The sequence below is a fragment of the Halichoeres trimaculatus genome, unplaced genomic scaffold (genome assembly GCF_033239565.1).
Source record: "Halichoeres trimaculatus isolate MK-OKI-2021-1 unplaced genomic scaffold, fHalTri1.1 fHalTri1_scaffold_17, whole genome shotgun sequence".
Taxonomy (NCBI): Eukaryota; Metazoa; Chordata; class Actinopteri; order Labriformes; family Labridae; genus Halichoeres; species Halichoeres trimaculatus.
The window spans coordinates 17069804-17097044 of NW_027437195.1; the positions used below are offsets into that span (position 1 = coordinate 17069804).

The 27241-nt window shown below is 40.7% G+C and overlaps 3 protein-coding genes across 4 annotated transcripts; 2 read left to right on the forward strand and 1 right to left on the reverse strand.

Moving 5' to 3' along the window:
* The first annotated feature begins 99 nt into the window (after nt 1-99).
* On the forward strand, nt 100-3218 carry dorip1 (dopamine receptor interacting protein 1). The gene is made up of 5 exons (XM_074691827.1): nt 100-373; nt 609-1133; nt 1458-1547; nt 1628-1762; nt 2059-3218. Exons 1-5 carry the CDS (start codon nt 288-290, stop codon nt 2240-2242), a joined length of 1020 nt encoding a protein of 339 aa, XP_074547928.1. The 5' UTR covers nt 100-287; the 3' UTR covers nt 2243-3218.
* Nucleotides 3129-10562, reverse strand: klhl28 (kelch like family member 28). Its single transcript, XM_074691826.1, has 6 exons — nt 10405-10562; nt 9291-9551; nt 8561-9198; nt 8035-8478; nt 6881-7089; nt 3129-6790 (listed from the first exon to the last, which is right to left on the reverse strand). The coding sequence occupies exons 2-6, from the start codon at nt 9549-9551 to the stop codon at nt 6627-6629; spliced, it is 1716 nt and encodes a 571-aa protein (XP_074547927.1). The 5' UTR covers nt 10405-10562; the 3' UTR covers nt 3129-6626.
* Nucleotides 10563-12743: 2181 nt separating this feature from the next.
* On the forward strand, nt 12744-27198 carry togaram1 (TOG array regulator of axonemal microtubules 1). 2 transcript variants are annotated; one of them, XM_074691635.1, is made up of 23 exons: nt 12744-12983; nt 13549-14724; nt 16336-16402; nt 17189-17314; nt 17460-17720; nt 17813-18093; nt 18247-18479; nt 19042-19142; nt 19230-19394; nt 19508-19573; nt 20116-20273; nt 20378-20546; nt 20695-20931; nt 21339-21462; nt 21763-21868; nt 22040-22275; nt 22808-22966; nt 24717-24843; nt 24953-25062; nt 25200-25383; nt 25497-25716; nt 25820-25906; nt 26002-27198. In XM_074691635.1, the coding sequence occupies exons 2-23, from the start codon at nt 13693-13695 to the stop codon at nt 26253-26255; spliced, it is 4503 nt and encodes a 1500-aa protein (XP_074547736.1). In that variant the 5' UTR covers nt 12744-12983; nt 13549-13692; the 3' UTR covers nt 26256-27198. The 2 variants fall into 2 exon arrangements, with proteins under 2 accessions (XP_074547736.1, XP_074547737.1); XM_074691636.1 differs by having other exon boundaries at nt 20116-20267.
* Nucleotides 27199-27241: the final 43 nt, after the last annotated feature.

Below are 27241 nucleotides of genomic sequence, written 5' to 3' on the forward strand. Positions count from 1 at the left end.
AACGTGCCAGGAGAACGCCAGAACCAATAGGAATCTTGCTTCTGCTGCGCTGCCCACAACCGGAAGAGGTTGAGGTAGGGTTTCGGGGGCGGTAGTTTCACCGAGGACCAGCAGGGGGCAGCACTCTGTAAACGCTTCCGTTCAAAATAAAAACACTAGTAGTGTTTACGTGCTCTGCGTGTGATGCCAACTGGAGATATCTCATGTACCAGAATCTGCTAGAAAACTCCGCACGTCAAACACTTACTTTTTAATCTGAAGTAAGACATGAAGGCATACAGAAAGGTATGGAGAGTGGATTTTGTGTTCTGAGCGACACCGAAGAGCTCCAAACGCTGATTACTAACACCGAGAACAATTTCCTTTTCGAAAGGTAAGAGGAAAAAAACAGCCGCTAATTTTTAAGAATGCATGTTTTTTGATATGTGTATTCAATTTAGGACAAAACTCACGGTGATTATGTGTTGCTGTCAAAAGCTAACTTAAACCTATTTGTGCGTAGCCTTGTAGTGCTAACCGTCTCTCCATAAATATCCAAAGCGATCAGACCGACAAACTTAACTCAACTCGCGTCCTCGTTTGACTCATTTACATGTATATCTCCTCAGGTCCAAGACACTGTTTGAAGAAATCCGTGCCTCTATTAACAACAATGATGAGGAGGACCGCTCCTTCTGGAGGCCAGTGCTTCCATGGGGTGGCGTGTTTACCATTAAAGCAGGACGAAAGGCCATATCCTGTACGCCTTTGTACGTCAAAATCAACCTAAAGAACACCTGCACCATTGATGGTTTCCTTATGATCCTGTATGTGATTCTGCGGGATAACCAGAACTTTCATAGAGAGCTGGCTGTTTTCCTGGGCAAGCAGTTTGTGGAGTATTTCCTCTACCTGATGGACTCCTGTGACTACACTACGGTTAAGATGCTGTGGATCTGGGACAGGATGTCCAAAAAACAGTACCGCTCTGAGATCCGTAAGACAGCACTGGAAATTGACCTGTTTGGAAATGAGCATCAGAACTTCACAGAGAACCTGGAGAACCTCATGTCCACCATACAGGAGAGCCTATGCACCAACTGGAGCTGCCCAGTCCGTTACCAGGAGTTCATCAAGACCACAATCAACATCAGGTATGCTGCACAAAACAGGTAAAATATCCCAATGCTACAAAGGGAACTTAATGAAACCTTTCTTTGTTGACTACTTTGGACACATACAATAGTTGAAATTGAGTGGGTCCAAAGAACTAGTCCTTGGATAGTATCTACTCCTTTTGGCAGTAAAAGAGCAAGTTCACATCTGTTTTAAATGTTTATATAAATAGACAATAAAATATTTTTGTTGGAATAAAATACTGTATAAAATTGGAATATTTTGGAGAGAACTGGCAATATTGCTTGCTATTCATGATTTCCATTTTTCAACTTTCATCATTTGATGTTTCACCTTCCCAGCCCACCTCACGAGCTGCCTCACAAGGACCCCATTCAGTCAGCTGTGGATGAATACTTCTGTCCTAAACTACTCCTCTGCTCAGAACTGGGGTGAGACATTGGTAGAATGTGAAATATTTCCATATTTGGGTCAGTCTATTTCCCTCTGTCTTATTTTTGTTTTTCCACAGGTGCGGTGGCCTCAGGGAGTTTTCACAAAGAGTTTTCTGCCATGGACCCCCACCTTTTGTCATTCTTAACATGCAGCAGTGGAAATCAGAGGAGCTGTCCTATGTTCCCTACTACCTGGCTCTTTGCCAGCACAGGTATGAAGCCTACTCTGTTTGTAGGCTTGCACCATGCAAAAAGGACTACATCTTCAAGTTTTGTCCCTTCTGAATAGATTTTTAGCCTGAGACAGGTGCCCAACTGATCATCATAATATAGTTTAAATCTTAGTTCCTGTCTTGCTTTCATGACAATAATTACCGAGACTAGAAAACTGCTTATTTACTTAAAATACTAAATTAAAAGCACAAAAACATGATATTTATGTGTGATATGACCATTATTACATGGTTGTTATGTGAGAAGATTAACTTAATTTCTCCCTCCTCCACAGGTACCTACTAGAGGGCGCCACACTCTTTAACAAAGAGGAGCATCACTACTCCGCAGCCTTCCAAATCGATGGGTGCTGGATGCACTATGACGGCATGAGGAGTGACAATCTGATCCTGTTACACAAACCACCAGAGCTCCTTCTGCTGTCTTCTCTGGTCTACATCCGAGCGTCTGACAAATGAACCCGTCCTCATCACAGCTGGGCACACTGAGCACAAGACATAAAACATTCCTTTACGTGCATATTTGTCATGAACCCTTGAATAGCAGTAATGTACTGTTGTCACGTTACCATTGTTATTGCCTGATTGGAACTCTTTCATGTCAGCTGTTTCTTTCTGTTACTTAAATCAGGGCTGAATGATGTATAATATATCACATGGATGCGTGCTGAAAGCTTACTATGCCAAAGGAGAATTACTTCGTCTTCGGGCATGCTTGGAATCCAAGACTATAATGGACTATACTAGTTCTGGGTTGATGCACATACATGTACATGGCATTGATAAAAATTTACCTGGCAAAAATGAGAAGGCTTTTGAAAATATAATGGGTGCTAAGTGGGTCACTCTGTGAGGATGTTTGCTAATAAGACGCCTTGAGTGAGATGACTGTTTGAAATATTTTCCATTCCTGTCACTAGACTGTTTAATTCGATGTTCATGCACATCAGCCCTTTCCCTGAATTTAAAGTGGTGCTTTTTCTTTTGACACTGTAGTCTTAAGGATAAGAAACAAACAACCAGGCTGAGGGCTATGTCACTTTAATCCTATTTCTTCCTGAAGATTCAAATTATGTGAAAGCTCTTAATTTGTTGAGATATGATTTAAAGGTTGATGGTTGTATGAAATATATAGTTTTCAGATTCAAGAAGCTTAAACACGACTTATTTTCCCACAAAGCTCAAAGCTAGCAGTTATTTCAGTGAATAACATTAAAGTGTTTTAATGCTGTCTCGGTACACTCTACAGTTATAAAACATGAAATATGTATGTTGTATGTAAATGCTGTTTTTGAATAGTTTTGAGCAACAAGTAATGTTTTCACTCAGTGCCTCAGTAAAAAAAATTGTGGAAAGAAAGTCCTGTAGGTATGAAACTTAATTCTTGTTGATTTTATTTTTCTAAGCTGAACTCTTCTCTAAAATGCAAATACAAATATTTTGGGTTATACCTGTGTTGGTTTATTTTGTTGCACTTGTATAGATGAGTTATAACACCAGCCACATGAAAGCAGACAGTACCTTATAAGGCAGGCATTTATTTTGAACTGGGTACAACTGCACCACACAAACTGACTTAAATGTATGTAAAATGTCCTTAATCAAAACATGATCAAATGTGAAAAGCTACAGTTTCTACACTTAAGGTTATCTTGTACTTCCAGTATTAATCCACAGGATAGAAAATTCAAGATCATCACCTTATTCCAGACACACTATGGGAAATGTAAAAGAAGCAGAGTGGTCATTTGGCTAACATTGACATCAGTTTCAAAGGATTCCTCTTTCAGACAAACATTAGGGTGGCAGTCCGTTGCAGACCAGGTGTTAGTCATCCATCTGCTTTCTTTGAACAAGCACTTTGGTGAGAGTGGTGGCAAAAACATGACACTGGATAGGCCTTAATAAAAATGCATACAAACTCAATTCCAAACATCCCTTCATTTTGCAGATTCACGTTTGCAGATTTTTATCAGTGTACCTCCAAAGTTCACTAAAGTAGCAGTTAGTATTCACCTCAGAAATCATGACATGGTACGGAACATTGATGCTGGATGAATGATGGCGGCAGCACATAATTACGCCAGCGTGATCTGTGCTGTGGCTGCTCAGTGACTAACAATGTCTCAGACAATAGACTGAACACAGAACAAGTCAGCGAATTCAGGTTACAGAACATAAACAATACAAATTATAATAATTATTATGGTCATAAATACAACATAAAACATCATTCACACTTCTCTAAAAACAAAATAACACATACCTTTGCATGACCCTTTCAAGACAAAGCAGAAATCTAAAGTAAAGTACTTTACATGATGATCAGCAACTAACAATTTCTCACCAGAGACCAATTAAAAAGGCAAATGTCATTCAAGTTCCTGTTTGTAGAGACGTTAATCATTTTAAGAACACATTAAAGATAGAGTGCAAGAGAGAAGTGGAAGAGCACCTGTCCGGTCAAGCATTAGCTTCTGTGAATGCTAAAACAAAAAGTATCTGATTTCATTCTAAAGGTCTGTACTTCAAATTTGGCCTTGATTTCAATCTATTCATCTCAGACTGTTACAATTTAACGAAACTTGTGGAAAATCAACAAGAATGTACAAGAAAGAAAACAACAAGTGGGATGAAGTGAAGTACCACTCAAAGGTACCATTCAAAGTTTCAGAGTAAACAAACAGACATGACATGTAAAGATCTGTTACAGCAAGATGAGAGGCCTTGGCTTCTTAAGGAGACAAAACACAAAACAGTTTCATCCACAGAGAAAGCAGAAGTCTTATTGCATTATCTAAATGCCATTATCCTAAACTAAAACGTGTACAAACTACAACATGTATCAAATAGTTTGGTAAGTGCAATGCAGAGCTCGGTTTAAGTTTCCACTTGTGTGCAAACATCAAACTAGACTGGAACATAAACAGCCATTCAACGAGACACACCACACCCAGGCCCTCCTTGTCCAGTGCCCCCTCTATTGCTGTACATTGCTTGACCTGTCCAAAAGCCATTAGCTCAGGCTGCACAGAGATATTCCATCTGCAAGTCTGGAGTCAGATGCACTCATGGGAAAACTCTGGTGTTTCCTTCCAGGACGTGGAACAGGTGACAGTGGCGACATGGCCTGAGTTGTCCAGCACAGCCCTTAGTGCTTTATCATCCCTACACATTGCGGCATGGGTGGAATGCTAATACATTAGCAATGAGGGCATAAAAATGTTTTGACTGTGGCACAAGAAGGAATATGTGTCCAGAATTGGAGGTTGGAAAAAATGCAAAAGAATAGTCAGGATTTGGCACTTCACATGAAGCTGTGAACAGATTAAAGGAGACCAAGGGCACATGACAATCACGTTTGGTGTCAAGTGCAAAGAGCAGGTGTTAGGCCTAATAGCAGGCAGGCAAGGTCTTAATCAGAGCTATCAGTGAATCTGTACTGGGAGCAGGCTCTTAGACAATAACAAAGCATGCTTGTGTCCTGCATCAGGGACACTGTGGAAGAAAGGGGCACACTAACTCAGCTAAATTATGGATCATGAAAGACCACAAAAAAGACAAAATAAACCTGATCCTACTTTTGTTATCCGATCACAGATTTCTCTGTTCGTAGTGCCAAGTGTTATTGCATGATTGAAAGAGTCTTAATTGGCTAATTAAAATGCACATAAATAGAACAGCTAATGTAGTAATGTGGCAGAGGCTGAAAAGAGGCTGACCTAGTTGTATGAGGCAACACAGACAAACAGCTGAATCCTGAATCCTAAATATAGCACCAGTTGGTATTGTGTACAGACCAAAGGGTGAAAGAGAGCCAAGGTCGATTTCAGCTTTTGCAAAGAGAAGCAGGTTCACTACCTGACCTTAAGGAGATGTAACAGAAGATGGAACGCAAGAGTGTTTGATTGCTCTGAGGATGACGCAGAGACTTGTGGCAAACACTCTCAGGAGGAGTTGTAATTCACCTCTACATTGACCCTTGAAGTCAAACCAAACACACATTCATACAGACATACGCACACTAGTGACCCAGTGCAGAAAAACATTTACAGGCAATGCACTAGAGGATATATTCATATCTATATATTTCATTTAGACTATTTACAGGAGAGAAAAAGGCAGCCCTTTGGAGGAAATAGAAAGATTGAAACTTCTCTTCTTTGTGAAGCACTGATTTGGATGCAGAACTCCTGCGTCGCTGAGCCCGAGCATCAGTTCTGCACACGGACACGTACCAAAACAAACGTTCCTATCTGACATGCATGTACCCCTCAAGCATACACACGAACACACACGCTACATGGCCAACAAACACATAGTCATACAGACACACCAGCAGACTGTGGTGCTCTACAAAAACTTGAACACGTGGTTCCAGTTGCAGCAAGGAAATAAAAAAAAAAGTGTTCAACTTAATTAATAGCATGACGGACGACACAAAATGTCTGCTAACATTATTTTGAAACAAAAGTGACAAGATTTCTCCCACAATCCTCTGGGAAATGGCTCAGAGTCCTTATTGTGGTCCAGCAGCGGTAGAGCAGTCGTTTCTTGGGTCCCATGACAAAATTCTGATCACCTTCCTTTCTATTCAGCTCAGCTCCATCGTCCTTTCTCATTCTGCTACTATGCCTGTGGTCCCCGTTTAGCTGGCACGCTAACCCAGCACATCCATCCATCCAGCAGGCACTCTCCCTCTCTCTTCTCCGGTGTTGACATCCGTGTGCAGCACTCGTCTGCATTTAGAGGATGAATGTTGGGGAAAGGAGGAGACGAGAAACAAAAGAAATGTCTTTGTATCTAGGTTCTGTCACAGGGTCCTAGCCGGCTGGGCCAAGGGTCAAAGGGCAGTCAGACCAAAGTTGCAACGACAATACATCATGCCGCTAGAGTCCAACCAGCTGTCTGAGATGGGGTCATAGCGTTGGACAGTGTTCAAGTAGGATGACCCAGAGTGACCCCCTACCACATAGAGGTAGTTGTCCACGATGGCAGAGCCCACACCTGAAAAACAAGGTCATGGTTACACTGGGCTAGTCACATGTTTCTACAAACAAAGACAGAGCCTTCAGCTAAAACATGACGTAAACTCACCAGTCCGTGGTTCATTCATGGGCCGACATGCTGTCCACTGGTTCTGATGTGGATCATACCTCTCGATGCTGGACAGGTGAGACACCCCGTTGTGACCCCCCACCACAAATATGAAGCCGAGCATGACGCCTACTCCGAAGTTAATCCTCTTGTCTGCCATGGGGGCTACCATTTCCCAGGCATCCTTGCTGGGGTCGTACCGCTCCACACTGTGTTAAAGAGATGCGACATGGTCAACAAAACAATATGTCAAGAGTTTGAAACATTAATTCAAATGAAAGCTTGTTACATTATTCAGCTGCGTTTATGTTGGACAACTGCAGACTTTTATTTTGAAAGTCAGATCACTTCATTGGTGCAGGAAAAAGACGTGCCTTATACTACTAAAGTGCAAACTTGAAATAAAGAACTTCATTAGAAGACTAAAAGTCAACTTTTAGAGTTTTTCAGTTTAGCAGATCTAGTCACAGGCAAATAGCAGTTCTCTAAATTTAACAAGACTCAAATGAACCACCAGGTGATGATTAGAACACCAGCAATCTGGGATTATTTTGCAGCATGCAGGAACATTAAGTCCACTGGGCATAGAGAAAAAAGTAGTCCCCAAAGATTTTTCATCCAAACACATTCTCCTGAGGGGTTTCTGCAGTCAAGGAAACGAGCAACAGAGACACGGCTCTCTGGAGACTCACAGCAACAACAGAAGTCTAACCAGCAGCACACAGTCAAGCACCCTCTCGCTAAAACTTCAGCAACCACTTCAGTTTTTACCCCTCTTCACTCATTAACAGGGCCCTGCTGTTTTCTCAGCAACACCTGACATCCTTCACTCGTTTGCCAGATCTACAATGAGCCTGACAAGAACTACTTCTATTTCAGAGAAGAAAGTGTGCAGAGCTCACAGTGTCATGTTAATCAAATCATATGTCATCTGTCGGAGTAAAGAATAGTTTTAATATGAAGCTCTATGTTGCTGTCTTAACATTAGGCAGGAACTTTAAAAGAAAATAAAATAAAAAGGGTTAGCTAGAGGCAGAGCTGCAAAAAATTGAGATTCCTCATCATGTTTAATGTAAATAATCTGACATATAGTTATAAAAAACCTCCTTTAATTACAAATTCTATTCTTCTAAGCTCGCTCTCTGTGGTATTACCTGTTCATATGGGCAGGACCATAGCCTCCAATAGCGTACACCATGCCATCCAGTACAGCTGTAGCAAAGCAGCTGCGGGACTTTGTCATAGGTGCCACAGGCTGCCACTCCTTCAACTTTGGGACGTATTTCTCCACCGATTGGAGGTAATACTGGCCGTCATAGCCTCCGAGGGCGTACAGTTCACCAGCCAGGACCACCACCCCTAATGTGCTACGGCACTCAGCCATTCGCTCCACTGTAGACCATGTGTTGCTTTCAGGGTCCCAGCTCTCCACTGTGCTCTCGTGTCTCCGATAGCTGATGCCTTGTCTCATGTGAGTGGCGATACCTCCAACCACGTACACTTTGTGGTCTAGCACTGCCACTCCAAATTCATAGCGGGGAACACTTAGAGGGGCCAGTCCTATCCAAGAGTCTGTCTGAGGGAAATACATTTCCATGCTGCAAGAAAAGAAAAACATACTGTCAGTTTATTTTTACTTTCGAAGCATATAGATGGTATAAACAACTCATACGTTATTACCTTTCTAATGTAGCAAACAGTCCTGCCTTTCCTCCCACAGCCAGCAGCACCTTTGGGGCACACCTGGGTCTTGCTGACAACACAGTCTGATAGGAGAGCCGGTGCTCAGGCATAAAATGATATTTGAGGGCCTCGTTGAGCAGGTGCTTGCATGCGTGGTCATCTCGTATAAGATGGTTGGCTTCATATAGGCGGGTGAGAAATTTGACGCTGAGGAGTGGAAGGCGGACACAGTGAAGCAGCTGAGCCAGATGCTGCTGTCTCTCAGTTACATCATATTTGATCCATGACTCCAAAGCATAAAACACAGTCTCCTCTGTGACCACCTTTAAGCAGTCATTGGACACAATTTCATCCAACTCTGCTCTTGTCAGTTCGAAAAACTCCTCTGTCTGACAAACCTCCTCAAAGTTCTCGCAGATGAACTTAGTTGCAGCCAAGCACAGTTCATGACAGCCATATGTCTCTGCAAAGCGGGAGATACCTATACAGTTTCCAGCATCCAACTGGCTTTCTAAAAAGGAGCAGCACTCTTTGAGTACAAGCTTAACCTGGAGTAGGTTGGCAGCTGGTAACAGAGATTCCACTGTTTCTTGGGAGATAAACACCGTCCCAGTGTAAGCATACTCAACAATGGCCTGGAAGGGAGAGAGAAGCGTCACATTAACAACAGCTACAGTTCAGCCACAGTACATCAACCTGGCTCGATGTGTGCAGGTTAAAATCATACCTGTAATGCAGTCTCATCGATGCACTGGAATTCCACTTCAGATGTCTCCTTTTCTGACAGGTTACCTGTGAACATGGCCTTAAAGTATGGGCTGATGCTAGCCAGCACTACTTTGTGGGCATGGATCTTGGCATCACCCACACGCAGGACGATGTCACATAGTTCATGATCTTGCCGCAAGAGCTGGAGGCCTTGCAGCAGCTGTTCTGAGTGAGGCCGTTTTAAACTGGCAAACATATAGGACTGGTCTTGCTGGTCCATCTGTGCATGAAGGAATCCACACATAAACATAGGATTGTTTTAGTTATTTGATATGATTACAAGACCAGTAGCAATTATTTACTAACTCACATGTGACAATAAATCAGTGGAAATATTGTTATCACTGAGTGAACCACTATCTGTCTTGTTTGTGAGACTACAAACGCACAGGAATTAACACTTAGACAAAACCATGCATATCATGATGTAATCACAGCATGGATGATGCATTCAGGGCTGTCGTATAGTAAGAAACAGGTTAGCATACACTCTAATGCAAGCTACAGAAGCATCATTTTCTTAATCCACTGCTAGCGCTGTTAGAAGTAATCCGACGGCACTAGCTATGAAGCAAACAATATAAATAAACTTCACACCGCTGCTTTCCGTTTGCAATCTATGTGACACTTACTGTCAACAACGTTACACGAAGGGTTGTCGACTGTGGCCTAGTCTTGATTTCTGAATGGAGGACATGGCCAGATCACAACTCGATAGCTACCTCTTAGCTTAACCACAGCAGAAAGTAGCTTCAACGCTAATAAACAGCACTGAGAAATCCGGGTAACAGACTCACTTTACGGGTTCAAACATCAAAAGAGACTATGCTTGAAATCGATATTAACAGGAGCATAGTATCGCTGGAAAAATTCAGGAAAAGCAAACAAACAGGGCCCAAATCTCTGTTTCGTTGCACTGCAGTCAGCGAAGGTTAGCTGCTAAAAATAAACACGGTTACTGTGGCTAGCTGCATCATTGATTGATATACAGTTACATGGCTGACAGACACAAAACGTGACGTTACAGACAGCTGAAATGTATCACTTTCTCGTTAAGAAAAGATAAAACAAACCTGTAACCTGTAGTCCGTTTGTTGTGCCGCCGTAATGACCGATTTTGCAGAGGCGGAGTTCGGCGGCGACGAGTGAACCCCGGGCGGCTATCAGGGAAAACAACCTACTGCCAACCTAGCTACGGAGCTACAGCTGAGCTCCTTTAATAGAGAGCTATCAGAGCAGCACACCCACTTCCGCTGATGTTAAAATAAAACTATGTTTACAAGGAAGTGCCACAATTATGTCTGCCAGAGACAAACAAAGATAATCTGTTTTTACTTAATTAAATACATTTCAAAGTATTATTGAACAAATAAAAACTAAATTCCAAAATCTATTTTTAAAAAAGGTCAACACAAACCTGATCTGTCTCTATTATCAATATTATCTGGAAGTGGCAATATGATTACTGAACACAACAGGCAGAAGAATAATTAGGATTATAAAAACAATGATGATGGTTGTTGTTTTGGCCATAACATCAGGGGCTCTTTTCCTCTTTTTGTGATAGTGAAGATTCAAATGAGAGCACTTTTTTAATAGCAGTAGTAAAAAAATGATAAATGTGCACGTTCACTCATCAAACTATTTAAATATTTTATGTTGTTTTTGTAAATCATCATCATAGAAAGATCGGCTCTGTCCAGGGGCGTATTTAGTCGTTTGGGGGCCCAAGGTAAACCCAGTCAATGGGGCCCTCCATGTCCTTGTAACTGATCTTCCTCAGAGCTAGACTGGCCTTCCTGGGTCCACTGTCTCTTTCAGAGAATCAAGGCATGAGACAGTGCTAATCTTGTACATGGTAACTTAATGCAACTAAATGCATTTCCTCAAGTTCTGTACTTTAGTATGATTTAGAAAAAAGTGAATACATAATTTAGTCCACTTTGTCCTGGATTTGAAATCTTTTATGGTCAATTGACAGCTTATTTGTCCCACAGTGGGGAATTTACAGAGTAACAGTAACAAACATGAAAGTATGAGGTGAAAAACATTTGAATAGGTCAATATTGAAAAAAATAATTTAGTAAAGAAAAAAAAATGTAAATATCAAGCAGAACATAAAACTGGAAAAAAATCTACTGAAAGAGGTGATGTTTAAAGTTACCATACTTTTTGGTACTATTATTTTAAAGTTAATGCATTTTTATTTGACGGCCTGTCCAGTGAGTTATGTATCCAAAAAAGAGATTTTGTACAATAATGTTTATCACCAACTCAAAAAGTTTGATTTTGAGAAAATTATCCTGTTTCCTGGGCTAGATAAAGTCCTTAAAATCCTAAAAGTCTTACATGTTTATCTCAGATCTCAGGGCAACATTGTTTTTATGTCCCACTTGGTTGAAAATAAGAAAAAAATGGGGGAAAAAAGTGTTTTTTACCACTTTCTTCCTGAATCAAATTTTCAGAAGTTGTAAAATGGAATAGCCCGTTGAATAAGAAGGGAGGGGGAGTACCCAAAACGATCATTTAAGATTAAGCCTTTTGATGTATTTTGAAGCATATGAACTAAGATTTAGAAAAAAGAAATGCTTTCAATTGAAGAGAACTTCATAAATCAGTTTTTTAAGAGATGCTTTGGGGGCCCCTGGGAAACTTGGGGCCCCAGGCAACTGCCTGTGTTTGCCTAATTGTAGCTACGCCCCTGGCTCTGTCACCACTCACCCCTGGCATGCCACTCTGACGTCCTGTCAGAGCGTCTTCAGTGGTAGACTTATACCACCAAGGTGAACAACAGAACACCAAAGGAGGTCTTCTCCTACCTGTGGGAATCAAACTCTACAACTCCTCCCCCTTCTGCAGATGGGGCGACACATAACAGACTCTGGTGCATATAACATGTTCATTGATTTACAATATCGTCTGTTTAGTTTTTAATATGAAATAGTTCATATCATAAGCAATAGTTTGATTTATAAACGATTGAATGTCCTCAAGTGCTTCAGTAATGTGCAACTCAATTTTTACTTGTGTGACTGCGCTCATTCATTTATCTTCTTACTTTAGACACTTTATTTTGCATTTGCTTTGACTTTAACACTTTTTTGGCTTTTATTTGGTTCCATGTATTTCTTTATTAGATTTTTGCTTTGTAATGTATTTTTTAAACTTATCAATTTATTATATGTTATAGCAATACAAACACATTAAAAAGAAAACAGCGAGTATGACGTTTATTCAAATGTCGTATAATTCATTTTATTTATTCATTTATTTATTTACATAAGGAGTGTGTCGACTGAGCTCAGTGTATATCATAAAAAGATGTAGCCTCTTTCCACTTCATGTCAGGGTGCGCTGCAGCTCTGTGGTGATGTTACCACCTGGAGGAGCCTGGAACGCGTCACCATGGAAGCGCTCAGTTTGCGACATGTATTCGCCATTTTGCTGCCTCGGTGTGTGCGTGTGTGGGCTCCTCTCTGTGTGAATACCTCTGTAGCTCACAATTATTTAACACCACAGACATTCGCATGAAAACTGTGGAATATGTCTGCATTTAAGGAACTGTAGCTACTGAAGAATGTCATGGAAATGTGGACTACGTAGCGTTTAGATTGACTCTTCGAGCAACCAGGACGATCGGGAGCTATGCGAGGTCTGTTTTCTTGCTGTTTTTCTAACTTTGCTAGCCCAGACTACGAACACAAACCACTAATGCGTGTAGCGGAGTAGCGAGTTAGCTTAGCACCGTTCAAACGGTGTTGTAGTTAGTGAACTATAAGGTCCCGTGTAGCTTCCTAATGCTTGTTAGGCTGCTTAACGGTAATATGTAGGGACTGATGTAAATCCACTGCAGGCATTTCTTACTACAACTTACATTAGTGTACAATTGATGCAAATGGAGTTCAACTCATTTTGTGTCGGTAGTAATGACTGCAGTTTACAGCTGTACCGTTAAAGGTTACCTCAACTATTCTGTTGATAACTGACGTTGCCGTGCCATACAGCCACAAGTGGTTGTTTCCATTCGCTCTGCCATTCATAGCCTGTTACATGGTGCTGATAATGATGTGGAGCAACAATAAGCTCATTTAAAGTAGAGGCGAGTTATATGGTTGTTATAACGTACTTTTAGTATTCGTTTCGTTGAACTAACTTGCATCTATTTAGTTGTGTGTGTGTGTCAACCTGTGTTAATCTCCCCTGATTTGTATTCACAGCTTGACAAACAGATGAGTGGTTTTCCATCACCAACCACTCAGGATGAAAGCAAGAAGTAAAGAGGAGGAATATCAATATCCTCACAGGATCGTGGTTGTTTATTTGGCTTCTCAAATTTGACCACATCCACAAGATCACTGAAAATGATACCTGGATTGATCACCCAGGAGTTACACCAGCAGCTACTGGACCTGAAGAATTACCAAAACCGCACAAATGGAGTGGAAGAGCTCAAACATATACTGTCAGAAGTGGACATGAAATCAGTCCCTCCTGGCAGCATTGAGGAGTTAATCAATTTTCTACCACGGCTTCTAGATGACAGTAATTTCAAAGTATTTTATGGCACCTTACAAGTTTTAAACCTGGTTATTCACAAGCTAGATGGAGATGTTGAGAAATATTTCAAACAAATAGTCTTAGTGGCTCTTAAAGCCCTAGGGGACACTCGCACTGTCACCAGGAGTGAATATATGAATGTGTTCCAACAGCTGATGAAAACTGTACCACCGCAACAAATACTGGATCTTGTTATTGGCAATCTAAAACACAAGAATTCAAGGGTCCGGGAAGATGTACTCAACATCATTATGGCAGCCCTGCTCACTCATCCGAGAAAAGATTTCAACATCCCGAAGCTTTGTTTTGAGGTTGCTCCTTACTTGGCAGACAGCAAAAGAAAGGTTCGCCATGCTGCCCTTGAGCTGTTTGCTGTTTTTGACTATTGTCTTGAAACAGGGAAAAGGCAGCCTCTCATGAAAGCTGTGGATATGGTTGAACTGAATGAGGATGCAGAGGGTCTAATGGCAGCTGTACACGCAAGACGAGCAAGACGTGTCCTTCCAAAACTCTCCTCAGATGGGACAGTGGAGTATGGCTTGGTGATGCCTAAACCAGGACAGAGGTCCTCCTTTCAGAATGGTTCAGCCGCTGACCTGGACTGGGTGATGAATGGAGGCCGGGCAAGTAGTGCTAGGAGCCATCGGACCGAACCGGACAGCGAGTGGTTTTATAGCTATGGCAGCTTAGGTTCCCTCACTGATGACCTTCCACTGCAGAGGAGGATCGTGAGTGCGGGTAAAGGGAAGAACAAACTACCCTGGGAGATGTCCAGTTTCTCATCCACAGATACTGACCAGCAGTGCAGTACTCCAAACGGGAAGATCGCTGAACAGGTGGAGTTCATCATCACTGTCTGCTTGCCATATTCTCACTCATCTCTAGTGACCAACAAGCCATCTGTAGAGTTAGCAAGTGCCGGTACCAACTTAATGGCTCTTTAAAAATCACACACTATCTACAGGCGTGATCTGTCAGCTGTAGCTATATTTACTCTGTACGTAGAGGGAAATTTTACTCCTCTAGTTGTCACTTATTGACATTAATGAAGCCTCTGTGGAGTCAATCTAAAAATACTCTTTGAAAATGAATGTGCTGAGAGCTTAATCAACCTTGTGTTGGCTGCACTGAGGCTCTAGAAGCCTCTGAGTGCTTTTCATATCGACTTTGAAATTGCAGAGCATCGCAGCGGCCGTGCTGATTTGCTCCCAATCAGTGAGCAATTAGGGTCCTTACACAGAGTGTTCAAAGAGTGGTTATTTTAGTGGACATGTTTTATCTGCTTCCCTGTAGTTTTGCTGAGTTAATAGTGGAATTAAAAAGCCTCAAGGTTAGACACTGTATCTCAGGCCTACAGGTTTTGTTGCAAGAAGACTACTGAAGATTGGAGGAGGTATTTTAGTTCCTTATCGTATAGTGTTATCTCTCATGAAAAATAGTGCATGGAACAAGTAGAAAGGGATATTTAATGTCATGTTACATCAGCAATATTCTCTTGAGTCACTCTAAGCTAATGCATGTTTGTACTCAGTGCATTTTTAGACATATTCCTGCAGAACACATTGTCTCAAAATTTGGAGCTTTGGCTTCTATTTCATTAAGAATAGAGTGAAGAACAGAAAGATTAATCCCAACCTTATTGGAAGATATACAACAGGTGACTCATTTTTGCAGTGCAGTGACACAGAGATGATCTATTGTCTCTGTAGTAGTCATAGAAAACAGCTGTAACGTGTCAAATGTTAAGTTAAGTGCAAACAGTATCTTACTTTATTGACTCACAAACTGGATCGTTTCTCAAAATGAGTGTGTCGTAGCTCTATTACATAATGCCATCAACTGTGCTGAATGTTTTAAGGGGTATCAAATGACATATTTTTCTCTTAAAAGTATGACCAGCTAATGCCTCCATTTGAGCAGCCCTCTGTTTACAGCACAGTCTGTTTCCCAGCAACCCCATTAGCACACAGCACACTAACTGAAGGAGATGTGAAACATAATTGGTAATACCACAGGGTCAGCTTGTAAAACCTGGCTTGTTTACAGCTCTGGTTTTGATTGCATTCACACCAAGTGTTCTTCGGTGATTGCCGATCAGATTGGAGGCAGAGGGACTGACCTCAGCCTCTGTCTAACAGAGTGTAGATCGATGCACTGATGAAAAATGTTTTCCCACTTAGTACATTGTGCACCACCATGTCACAGGTTGCAGGATGGCTTTAAAACCTTCTTGTTAGACGTTATGTTCATTCTGCTGAGTCTGTTTACAGTAGCAAGAGGTAGCTGAATGCCAGTGTCCTCCATCTGAGCGGGCCAAGTCTCTGCCTCTTCTCTTTGTTCAGTTTTGCGGATGGAATTACACAGACACTCCTGTTGTTTACATACGCTCTTTGAACTCCATCCTCGATTGTTTCTATGTAAGGAAATAATTCTCTGCCCACTTTCAGATAGCCTGTGAGGATTTCCCTCCTCTGGCCAGGAAGCAGAGTCAAGAGACCTACGTACCTAGTTTCAGTAAGTTGCTGTGCTCACTTCTGACACATTCATTCCATCATGTGTTCAGTACAGTTGTGGTTATACTGGTCAACTTCCCCTGGACTCAAATTAGAGTAGATTCAAATTGGATTAACTTACCAAGTCAGAGGTGTCTCTGTGCCACATGCTGGGAAAAGTCTTGGAAGAAGAATGTTTTTAAAGCTACGTAAGGATTACTGAAGCCTCACAGCCATCCATGTGAGACTGTTACCCTCGATTACACAGCTATAGTTGTGTTTTCTACAGCTTGGTGGTTTATTATGAACATTGAGTCCAGAAAACTCATCAAACTTATGTTCATGTTTAGCCTGAAATATTAAGATACTATATTATATAACATAGGCTCCTGAAGAGGTCCCCTGAATCTATACTTAGGATGCTAACGGCGTTGGAAATAACAGAAGTTTAACAGAAGTCAGTCATATTTTAAAACTTTCCTTTTTACACTTTGGGTTTTGATCTGTCAGACTCCAACATTTTAAAACATTAAATAAAAGGTTGGAAGACGCAGGATCAAGAAAAATCTTACTGCCCATATTTTTCAAACAAACTTAATTTTACTCAATAACAAAAACCATGTGTGACTGATGTCAGAAAAGTCTTTTCTCTATTATTTTCTTCCAGTATCTAAGTAATATATGTTAAATACAGCTCTTGATTTTGCAAGTTGTTTAATTTGTTGGAAAGGGAAATTGTTATGCCTATGTAATTTTTTTGCTTTGTAAAAAAACTATCACATTTATAAGGCAAATACTTTACATCCAGGTTCTGCAGAGCTCCAGAAGCCACAAGCCTCCCGAAGGAGAGCGTCCCCGGCACGCCTGAGAAGAAGTGGGAGCCTTAACTTGGAACCTGACATATTTAAAACCAACTTTTCTGATCCAGATATTAGTAAGGACTCCTTTATTCAAGATGATCTGCTCTGTTAACCTGCATACATATTGTTTTTTTTTTAATTGAGAAAGAAATTGAAAGGACACAAAGAAATTGAGCCCTTTATATGTGAATCACCTGTGACTGCCTTGTCTTGTAACAGCTCCCAAAAGACACACACTCTCAAGGAACCCAAGTGTCGAACGCACATTTTCCCTCCCCTCAAACTCCACCACATCCGGCTCCTTCCTACTGCCCTCCTACCCACTGGCTACACTCCCAGGAGGCATGCTTACTCCAACACTGTCCCGCCGCCGTGCTGACTCTTCACTCTCGATGTCCAACACATGGCCCAACAAGAGAGAGAGCAGCCCTCACCAGCGGGACACCAGCCCCTGGAGAGACACAGCAAGTGCACCTAAAGGTAATGTGTTTAACCTTAAAAACATACTCATGAGGGTGAAGGTAAAGATGATGCAGCCTCTCAGTGTCTTCCCACTTGTCCCACATCTTTAGGAGATCAAGCCTCAAGCAGATGCTCCCCCTGGCCTCTACGTGCCTCTCTTGTGAGTTCTTCCTCCACTTCATCGTTTCGTCGAGCTCTGACCAGCCCGAGAGCTACCCTCTCTATCTCGCCAGTCATCCCTACAGCCGAGCAGGTCCAGTCACAAAGCAGTCAGATATCCACCGCTCCAGGCAGCCCTCAGAGGCAGCTCGACAAGGACTACAGTCTGGACCCTGACAACAGCAGCACAGCGCTAGATGCTCAAGAGGATGATCCTCTGGACATGCAAGAGGTCACTATGTTTTCTCCTCCTTGAACTCTCAGCGTGTGAGAGTCTACAAACTTAAGTGTTTGGTGTTCAGTGAATTTTACTGAAATACATGAAGCAACAAACAGGGTTAATATTTGATGCCATTAATAATATCTTATACTATTTGTTTTGCAGATGCAGAACTCCCTGCGCTCACTTCGCAACAGTGCTGCCAAAAAGAGAGCCAAAGTGAGCCTTGGCAGTTCAGATCAAGACCCTGATAGCCCTGACTCAGCTGTGAGGCTGGACCTGGGTCTGGACTCCCCTTCACACACCTCCTTGATGCTTCCTGAGAAAGACAGTGAAGAGAGTGGTCTGTCCAGTCTGAGCTCTGCTGCCAACTCCAGCTTCAATGGGATCAAAACCAGGTAAATGATCCACTTCAAGTTAAATTTTTTCTTCCAGCACTACATGTGGAATTAATACTTGATCAAACACTTTCTACAAAACAGTGGTGATGGCTATATGCCAAAGTGTGTGATTTGATGAGCAGTGAAGGCATCTTCAGCCTCATAAAACATGTTTTCAAACACACACTATTTTATAAAATATTCATTTATATATTGGTTTCAAGAAATTATATGACCTTTTTTAAAATTAGGGTTGATTTTTATTTTGTTTTCCACCCTGGCACATTTTACTTAATTAACTATGTTGGTTGTGATTTTTTAATTTTTGACCCATTTCTGTTATTTTTTGTCTATTTGTTCTCTAATAGCACTTTGGCCTGTATGCTTAGATGTATTAAAGGTGCTATTTATGGTTGAGTTGAGCAGGGTCATATACTTGTTCATATATTTCTGTTATATGATTAAATGTTGACACAGATCTACTGACAAACTAAACACTGGTAACATTGTGCCAGTGCAAGTTCAAGTTCAGTGCAAAGCTGTTTTGGCATAACTTCTCACTCCTCTTATCTATCAACAGCCCCAGAAACTCCACCTCTTCAAGAGTGAAACCTCATAGTGCAAGAGTGCCTTCAGCAAAACTGAGGTCTTCAGTGTCCACTGACTTCAGCTGCCTTCAAGGTAAACCTGAGAAATCTTTCTGCCTCATCTGTTTTTGGTCATAAAGTTTGGTTTTTAATGCTGTTGTGGATTTTTTTGTGCACCAAGGGTTGGCACAAAGAAATGAATTGCATTCGGAGGTGGGTGTTGTTGGGCAGAGGGTCACTTACTCCAATGGAGCGAAAAAGACTGAGGAAGAGATAACTGTACCGTCCCCACCGTTGGTCAAAGGAGCCGTCCATGAATCAGCCAGAGCTCTGAAGGCTTCCAGAGGTCAGGCAGCATTGATGAAACAAAGATGAGATATTTTTATAATTATTTCTAGTAACAACATTGTGTGTTTTTATTATTAAACCCAGCTGCTATCATTTTTTTCTTACACTAAGGTTCTCCGAGCCACAGCAGCAGGAACTCACCTGCCACAGATATGCCTGAAGGAGTCATTGGAAGAGGTCAGTTTATGTGGTCTATCTGTCTATCTATCTATCTATCTATATATATATATATCTATATATCTATATATATATATATATATATGTATATATATATATGTATATATATATATATATATATATATATATATATATATATATATATATATATATATATATTTATATATATATTTATATATATATATGTATATATATATATTTATATATATATATGTGTATATATATATATATATATATATATATATATATATATATATATATATAGATAGATAGATAGATAGATAGATATATAGATAGATATATAAATAGTTTTACTGTTTAATATTTTCCGCTGCAGGCAGGTTTTAGTGAATTTTAGTGAATGCTTTTTACAACAGATTGTAAGGATTTCCGTAGAAACATAGCCAAAATCACAGTGTTACTTCCTTTCCCCAACACCTCATGCTAAATATTAAAACATAGACAGCCCAACTGTTACAAAATCCTACACTTTAGCAGGTTTTTTTGTCCACCTTTCAGTTAATACATTTAAATTCTCCTAGGAATGTTTGGCACTGCAGTATCCTCCAGCCGCCCAGGAGCTGCTGTGACACTTGAGCAGGTGGATTCTCTGGCCACCTCCCCCACCAATCCCCCAGCAGGCATCTACAGCCATGTTCGCTTAGACGGTGATGACAGCCCTCGTCTGGATGAGGTGAAGGTTAGCAAGACCAAACACAGTCGTAAATCATAGAAAGTCTGCATGCAAAGTTTCTGCACACTTAAGACTCACCTGGTGCCTTTTCTGCCTTCATTGTCCAACAGAGGGTGAAAAATACAAGGTTTTGCCGGGACAGAATGTGGCTTCAGGGTCTGGATCAGCAAGAGGGGCAGCTTTTGCAGGAGGACCAGAGGCGGGAGAAGATTCGCCATCGAGTCAGACAGATGCTTTGTGACTCACCCACAGAGCAGAATAGAGCGTTGAACATTAAAGGCAAGATAAAAAGCCAGAACAGTTATCACTGGATCATGTAACTTGAATGTGTATTCCCTCTTAAAAGGAAAAAGAAGAAGAAAGTTTATCATCTAAACAGCATTTAAAATGTCTACATCATTTACAATGTTGATTTTCTCTGATACAGATCTGCATCTGAACGGCAGCACACTACCCACCACCAAAGCAGACCTTCTCTCCGATGAGTCCCCTATTAGCCCCACCAGTCCGGTCAGCCCAGTAGGACCCCAGAGTCCCCTCAAGTGCTTCACTCCGCCCCACCAGCCAAGCCCCCCTACTCTGCCCCCCAACCCTAAGAACCTGTCACGTGTTAGGAGGGCTCCCAGCCTCAGCAGAACAAGACCATCACTGTCCCACAGCTCAGGTTGGTGATTTAATGTAGCTGCTGCACAGAGTCATGTTTGATAGTCTGCTGTTCAAACTCCAGAAATATCTCTGTATCTGCTCCATGTTTCCATGGTTTTTCTGTGCTGACCTGACACTAGCTTGCAATTTAGCTGTATTCCACTGCATCATAAATGGATGAAGCAGAGCTGTCACGGGGTTTGATTATAGAAAATGTTGCACATTAATTAGGCTGTCAGAGCATCAGAGCATGGGTGAAGAAGATGTTTGCTTTGCTTAATGCGCCACAATGCTTTGTTTTGACAACCCACTGTTAATGCACCAGCGCCCACACACACACTGCTTGTTTTCTCACTGATAGAGATGTAACATGAGACCTAAACTGTGTGTGTATGTGCTGTGTGCTGTGTCTGATGGGCTGTTCAGATGAGCTGTCTCCTGGTGCTGTGGGCCAAAAGAAGAATCTCTCCGAGCCTCAGGAGCTGTGTCCATTTTCCAAGCCAGACCTGGCTCTGACACAGAGCTTCAGCCTGCTGAGCTCTGAAGACTGGTGAGAAACAGCTTCACTGTTTGGGAGGAGAACTGTATTGATAACTTAAAACCAGGGCTCCTTTTATTAATGGAGATGAACTGATAAAATGAAGCTTAAAACTGCATTATTGGGTAATGCTTTGCAAAGATGTATGTTGTTTATATTTGACAATGAAATAAATCATAACATGTGTTGTGATTTCTGTAGGTTAAAAAATCATTCATTAAAATATAAAACATAAATTAGATTTAAGAGGAACTGTATCATTTAATTTGGTCTGACAGCTCATTAAATTTTGCTTATCAACTTTTGTTTAAGGGAGAGGAAGATCGAGGGTCTGACGTTCCTACGCAGTCTGGCTCACTACCACTCAGACACACTCCATGGCAGGCTTCATGAAATCTGTCTGTGTCTCATTCAAGAGGTAGTGTGAATTGTTTAATAAGACTCCCACAGCATTTTCACTTGTATTCATTTCACTGGGTTAATCCCTCTGCACTCAAACTCCTTCACTGTGATTTATGTATTGAAATCTGATTGGATGCTGGCATGATCTTGTTTTTAATAAGGCAGTAATAACATCCTTCTTATTCAGGTGAAGAACCTGCGATCAGGTGTGTCCAGGGTTGCAGTGTGTACACTAGGCGACCTGTACACTCACCTGCAGAAGGCAATGGACCAGGAGCTGGAGGGGACGGTTAAAGTTCTGCTGCAGAAAGCCGGGGAGACTAACGCCTTCATCAGGCAGGATGTGGACGCAGCTCTGGACTGCATGGTTCAGCACTGCACACCCACTCGTAGTATCAACGCGTTACTTTCTGGTGGACTCAGGTCAGTAAAGGCAGATTGTCTACACTGAACACACACACACACACACACACAGCAAAGTGCTGTTTGGGTATTTAAAGACTAAGCATAGTTTTACTTAAAGCACGACATCAAGTTCCCCTGCCCTATCCTATCAGCTGATTACTTTACATCCAATTAGCAAATAGTGTAATGGGCGTTCTTTTTAAACTGATTTAGCCTGCCTACCTACTTCTTGCAGCGTCCTCTGCTACCCACTTTACAACCCACCTCCACTTCAGCTCCTTCTTTTTATGATCTGCCTGATTTTACCAGCAGGACTTGTATTGTCCATTCTGTACTCCTGTGAGTCTTTGCTGCTGCTCTCCCTGTCTTGGCTTTTCATGCCTTGTGACGTCCCACATAGGCATAAGCAATACTACCAAATTTAATTTACTGCACACAAATGTTTAACTTTTTTGACTTTATGGATATTTTTGCTCATTTTAAACACCAGACATTTTCTTACAATGAAGAATAAACTTTGTCTCCTGTATAATTTCCCCTTCACTTACAGTCACCTTAATGCAGTGGTGAGAAAATGCACGGCCCAGCATCTGAGTAATCTGGTGGACAAGGTCGGTGCTGCCCGTCTTCTGTCAGGGGGTAAAGATCTCACTGACAGAATCTTACCTGCTGTCACCAAACTTGCACAAGACTCCTCACAGGAGGCCAGGTATGTGAGGTTCAGTTATGTTTTCTTTTTTATACAAAAGATTTACAGGTAGATAGACTAAAGTTAAGACAGGTTGAACTGCTCACCCTGGGAGAATGCTTTAATGTGATTGGTTTAAATTTTGACTTATGAATGTAAGGGAGTGATTCCATAATTAGAGGAACATTTCATGTCCATGGGAAATACTTATCATTTTTACTAAATATTAATTTCAGGCAATGACCGATATTACAGTGGGTCATTTTGGTGATACTTTTGTTGAGTACAGAAAGTGAACAGGTTCCATTATTTATTCAGCTAAAAATGCAAATCATGTGTTGGAGTTTGCAGTTTTTGTGCTGTCCGATTTCTCAAATGCCAAGTTTTCTCTCCAAAATTAACAACATAACACATGTTTTTGAATATTATTTTCAGTATTATTTGTTTTAAACAGTCATTCAAATATGACAATTGTGCTTTAAAAACTTTTTTTTTTTATTACTTTATTTTTTCAATCAGAGTCAAAACTCATCATTTATCAAATTGAATTGTCTCAAATAACAATAGTAATGAAAACAGCACAAACAACCAGAAAAAAAACAAAACAAAACAATACAAAAAACACTGAGGAGGAATTATACATATACATACATATACATACATATACATACATATACATACATATACGCATTTGATAGATCGACTTAATTACTGTATTCATCCGTTTTAGTCTTAGTCCTGTAGTAGTTCATTGTTTTCGTTAATTGGTTATTTCTTTATTAAAGAAAAGGAAAAACCACAAAAAGTCTATTTATCTTAATGTGAAGTTTTGTTGGCAAGGAATATGATTAAAACTGTTCTTTTTGTTTGTTTTTTCCTTCTTCCTCTTCCTTTTTTCTTTCCCTTTTGTTTGATTTTTATGCTAAATTAATTTGCAGCAAATTTCTTTTACATACCACCGTTTATGAAATAAAAAACTAAAAAAACTATTTTAATAATTTATATGGATAAAATAATTCACTTTTGTTGTGTCTGAGAAATCTGCATCAGCTGTGTTATCCATTGAAAAAACCCTATAAATCAGCAATGGTTTGCTCCAAAGTCACATGACAGCTCAAGGGACAAAAAATGGAGAAAATGTCAACCATGTTACCCATCACAAAATTTAATATTGTAGAGACAAGTTTGTCCTGTCAACCATGTAACATGTGATTTTTGTGCCATAATTCTTTTAAATTGTGGCTAAACTGTGCTATAAATGATGAGGGACATTTCTAGGGAGTGTAGTCTTGCATAGAAAGGTTGAATAACACTAAATTCAGTATAATTTGGATTTATGTTGGAGAAAATGGTCACAACTTTTGTCCTTAAAACAATCAACAAAATTATGCTCCAATTTTTTTTACAACCTAAATACTTTAGAATTCATTAGAGCTGAAGCTTGCAAACTAATGAATTGAGTACATACCAGAAATGTCATTTAAAATCAAATAGAATATGAAACAAAAAAAAAACATATTTTTTTCACTTTTTTTTAAACCTGAAATGTTAATTATAGAATCATTCAAGGACAAAATTATACCCGTGGTGCTTTCTTTTGGGTTCCACCTTCTACTGAGTGGTGTATTATCTTGTGGTTATCAGATGGATGAATATATAACATTTTGTTGTCCTGTGAATTATAATAGGTACAAAAAAAATTAAGTAGTCTTATATATAATAAGCATATACGCTACATATGTAACAGATAAATTGTGCTGGTGTGTGACAGGTACTTTGGGCGTCGAATGCTGCTGTCACTGTCATCCCATCCTGACTTTGACAAGATCCTGGAGAAATACATTCCAACCAAAGACCTGCCGGCTGTCCGAGACACTGTCTTCACTCTAAAAACAAAGGTGCAGTATTTTTCAGTACACGTTCAATACATCGAGGTCTACTAAGTTTACCAAAGTTTAAACTGTCATCTAGCCATGAGGTTAATATCTGTTGGTTTTTTTCTTTTAGGGTCTGGGAGAGATGCCTCAAGACACACAATCAGCCAGAGGGAGACGCTCTCTTCCAGGCAGTGGTACAGTCAGAGCCTCATCTTTAACCAGAGAACCACCTAATAACAGGTGAGGTGGAAACAAAGTCAGCTCAGCTGCTTAAACAAACCATGTTACAGTGCATATGGCCCATGTAGAAAAGTGTATTTTTATACCATGCTTAGGTTTTCAAAGACATCTATTTGCTGTCCTCTGTATTTCTACAGGGAGTCAAACAGCCATTACAGCTGCAGATCACAGACTCAGAGTATTGCAGACAAGAGTGAATACATCAAGCAGATCTCAGGTCTGCTGAGTTCAAAGGACTTCAGAGAGAGGATCAAGGGAATCGACCAGCTAGCGTCTGACTGCCAGAACAACCCCAACATGGTCATCAATAGTATTTTTCCCGTCAGTACTTTTTCTCCCTAAGCCTATCAGTATTTATTGGTAATGTGCTTTGTCATGGATGTTTGTTTCCCTCCAACCACATCCTGTTTCATCCCCTTTTTTTCTGCCCTCAGGTGTTTGATGCCTTCAAGGCCAGACTGCAGGAGTCCAACAGTAAGGTCAACCTACATGCACTCGAGTCTCTGCAGAAAATCATCCATTTGTTAAAAGACAACCTGTCCCAAGTGGTCAACTTACTGGTACCAGCAATCGTAGACAATCACCTCAACTCAAAGAACAACGCCATCCACTCTGCTGCTATTGGAGCCATTAATGCACTTATTTCAAATCTTGGTACTCGTTTTATTTTTCACTTTCCTGGTTGATTTTAAATCACAAGCTTTGTCTGTTTGGAGTCATCTTATATGACCTGTGATTTTCTTTGTTTCCCTTGCAGATAATATGCTTCTTCTTCAGCCATTCTGCACCAAGGCTCAGTTTTTAAATGGCAAAGCAAAGGTAGATCTCATCGAGAAGGTTGCTGGTATGTAATAGTTTTCAACAGCTTAAAACACCTAGACTTTGTTTTTGGTTGGCTCATAAGTCTGACTGCTTCCTGTTTGTCTTTTTTTATTTCAGACCTTGTCACAGAGCTCTATCCTCGCAAGCCCCAGATGGTGGAGCAGAAGGTGCTCCCCTTGCTGTGGCACCTCCTGGGTACCTCTACCCACAGCGGCACCATTCATGGCCGGGGTGGCAGCGTGAGGGGTGCTACTGCCAACCTGTGCCAAGCCCTTTACGCCCAGATGGGGTCCAACCTGACGGAGTGCGCTGCCTCCCAGCCTGCCAACATCCACAAAGGTTTAAATGAGGTCCTAAGGACCTTATCCTAAAGGTAAAACAGGATCCAAACACATCTGTATGTTGGAGAAACATTTTCACTGACTTTACTTGAAGACAGAGATGTTGTACATTTCTCATAGTGCCTGCACTTTTATACCAATAAAGAGAAAGTCCTTAAAAAGTAGGAGCTCTTATTCTTATCTCAGTGAGATGTCCTCTGGTACAGACCGTAATGACATACTGACATCAGGTCTCACACATACTCAACCTGCTCTCTTTGCACTTTGAAAAGGTAGCTCATTACCGTGATAGACTTCATAACTCTAACGTTTCATCATCTCATGATTGTTCTTGCTTTTTCTTTCAACATCCAAACATGTACTGTAGACAAATCAGAGACACTTTTGCAGAATGTAAAATATTAATGCACAAAAAGACAAAGAGGACAGGGACCAGAAAGGTGTATATTTTTGCTGTTTCATCAAATGTTGTGATATCTTCAAACTGTCTTAAGTAGTTGTTTTGAAAATTTGTGATTTGAAACTAACATGTATGGAATACTTTTGTACAGCTCAGACGTGTATTTGCACAGTATTAGCTTGATCTGTATGCTGTATGATGGTACAGTTTTTATTTATCTATTGTGTAATGGTTTTAAAGTCCTGTTGATGATGTGCTGAGTTGGTACAGTCTTTTTTGCATGACCAAAATTCACTGGCAGGATTCAAATGTGTATATTTTTGCAATGGAGATATAAATATATGTACACTGATGCCTAGATCAAGATTGGTTCCAGTCCGCACTCCTGGGTTGGGACAGTGTTTGAGGGACCTCAGCTCAGCTTTGCTCCAGTGGTTGCCTGAGAAAGAGGAAAGGTCCACATCTGATTGTGTCTCAGTATAGTGCCAGTCTTCAAGTAGCCTTTAAACTCATCTATTGTTAAATTATATGAACTTGTTTGTGAACAAGGCAAAGACAGATTGATATATTAATAAACTGTTTTATTTCTGTAAAACTCATTTCCAGATGTCTCATT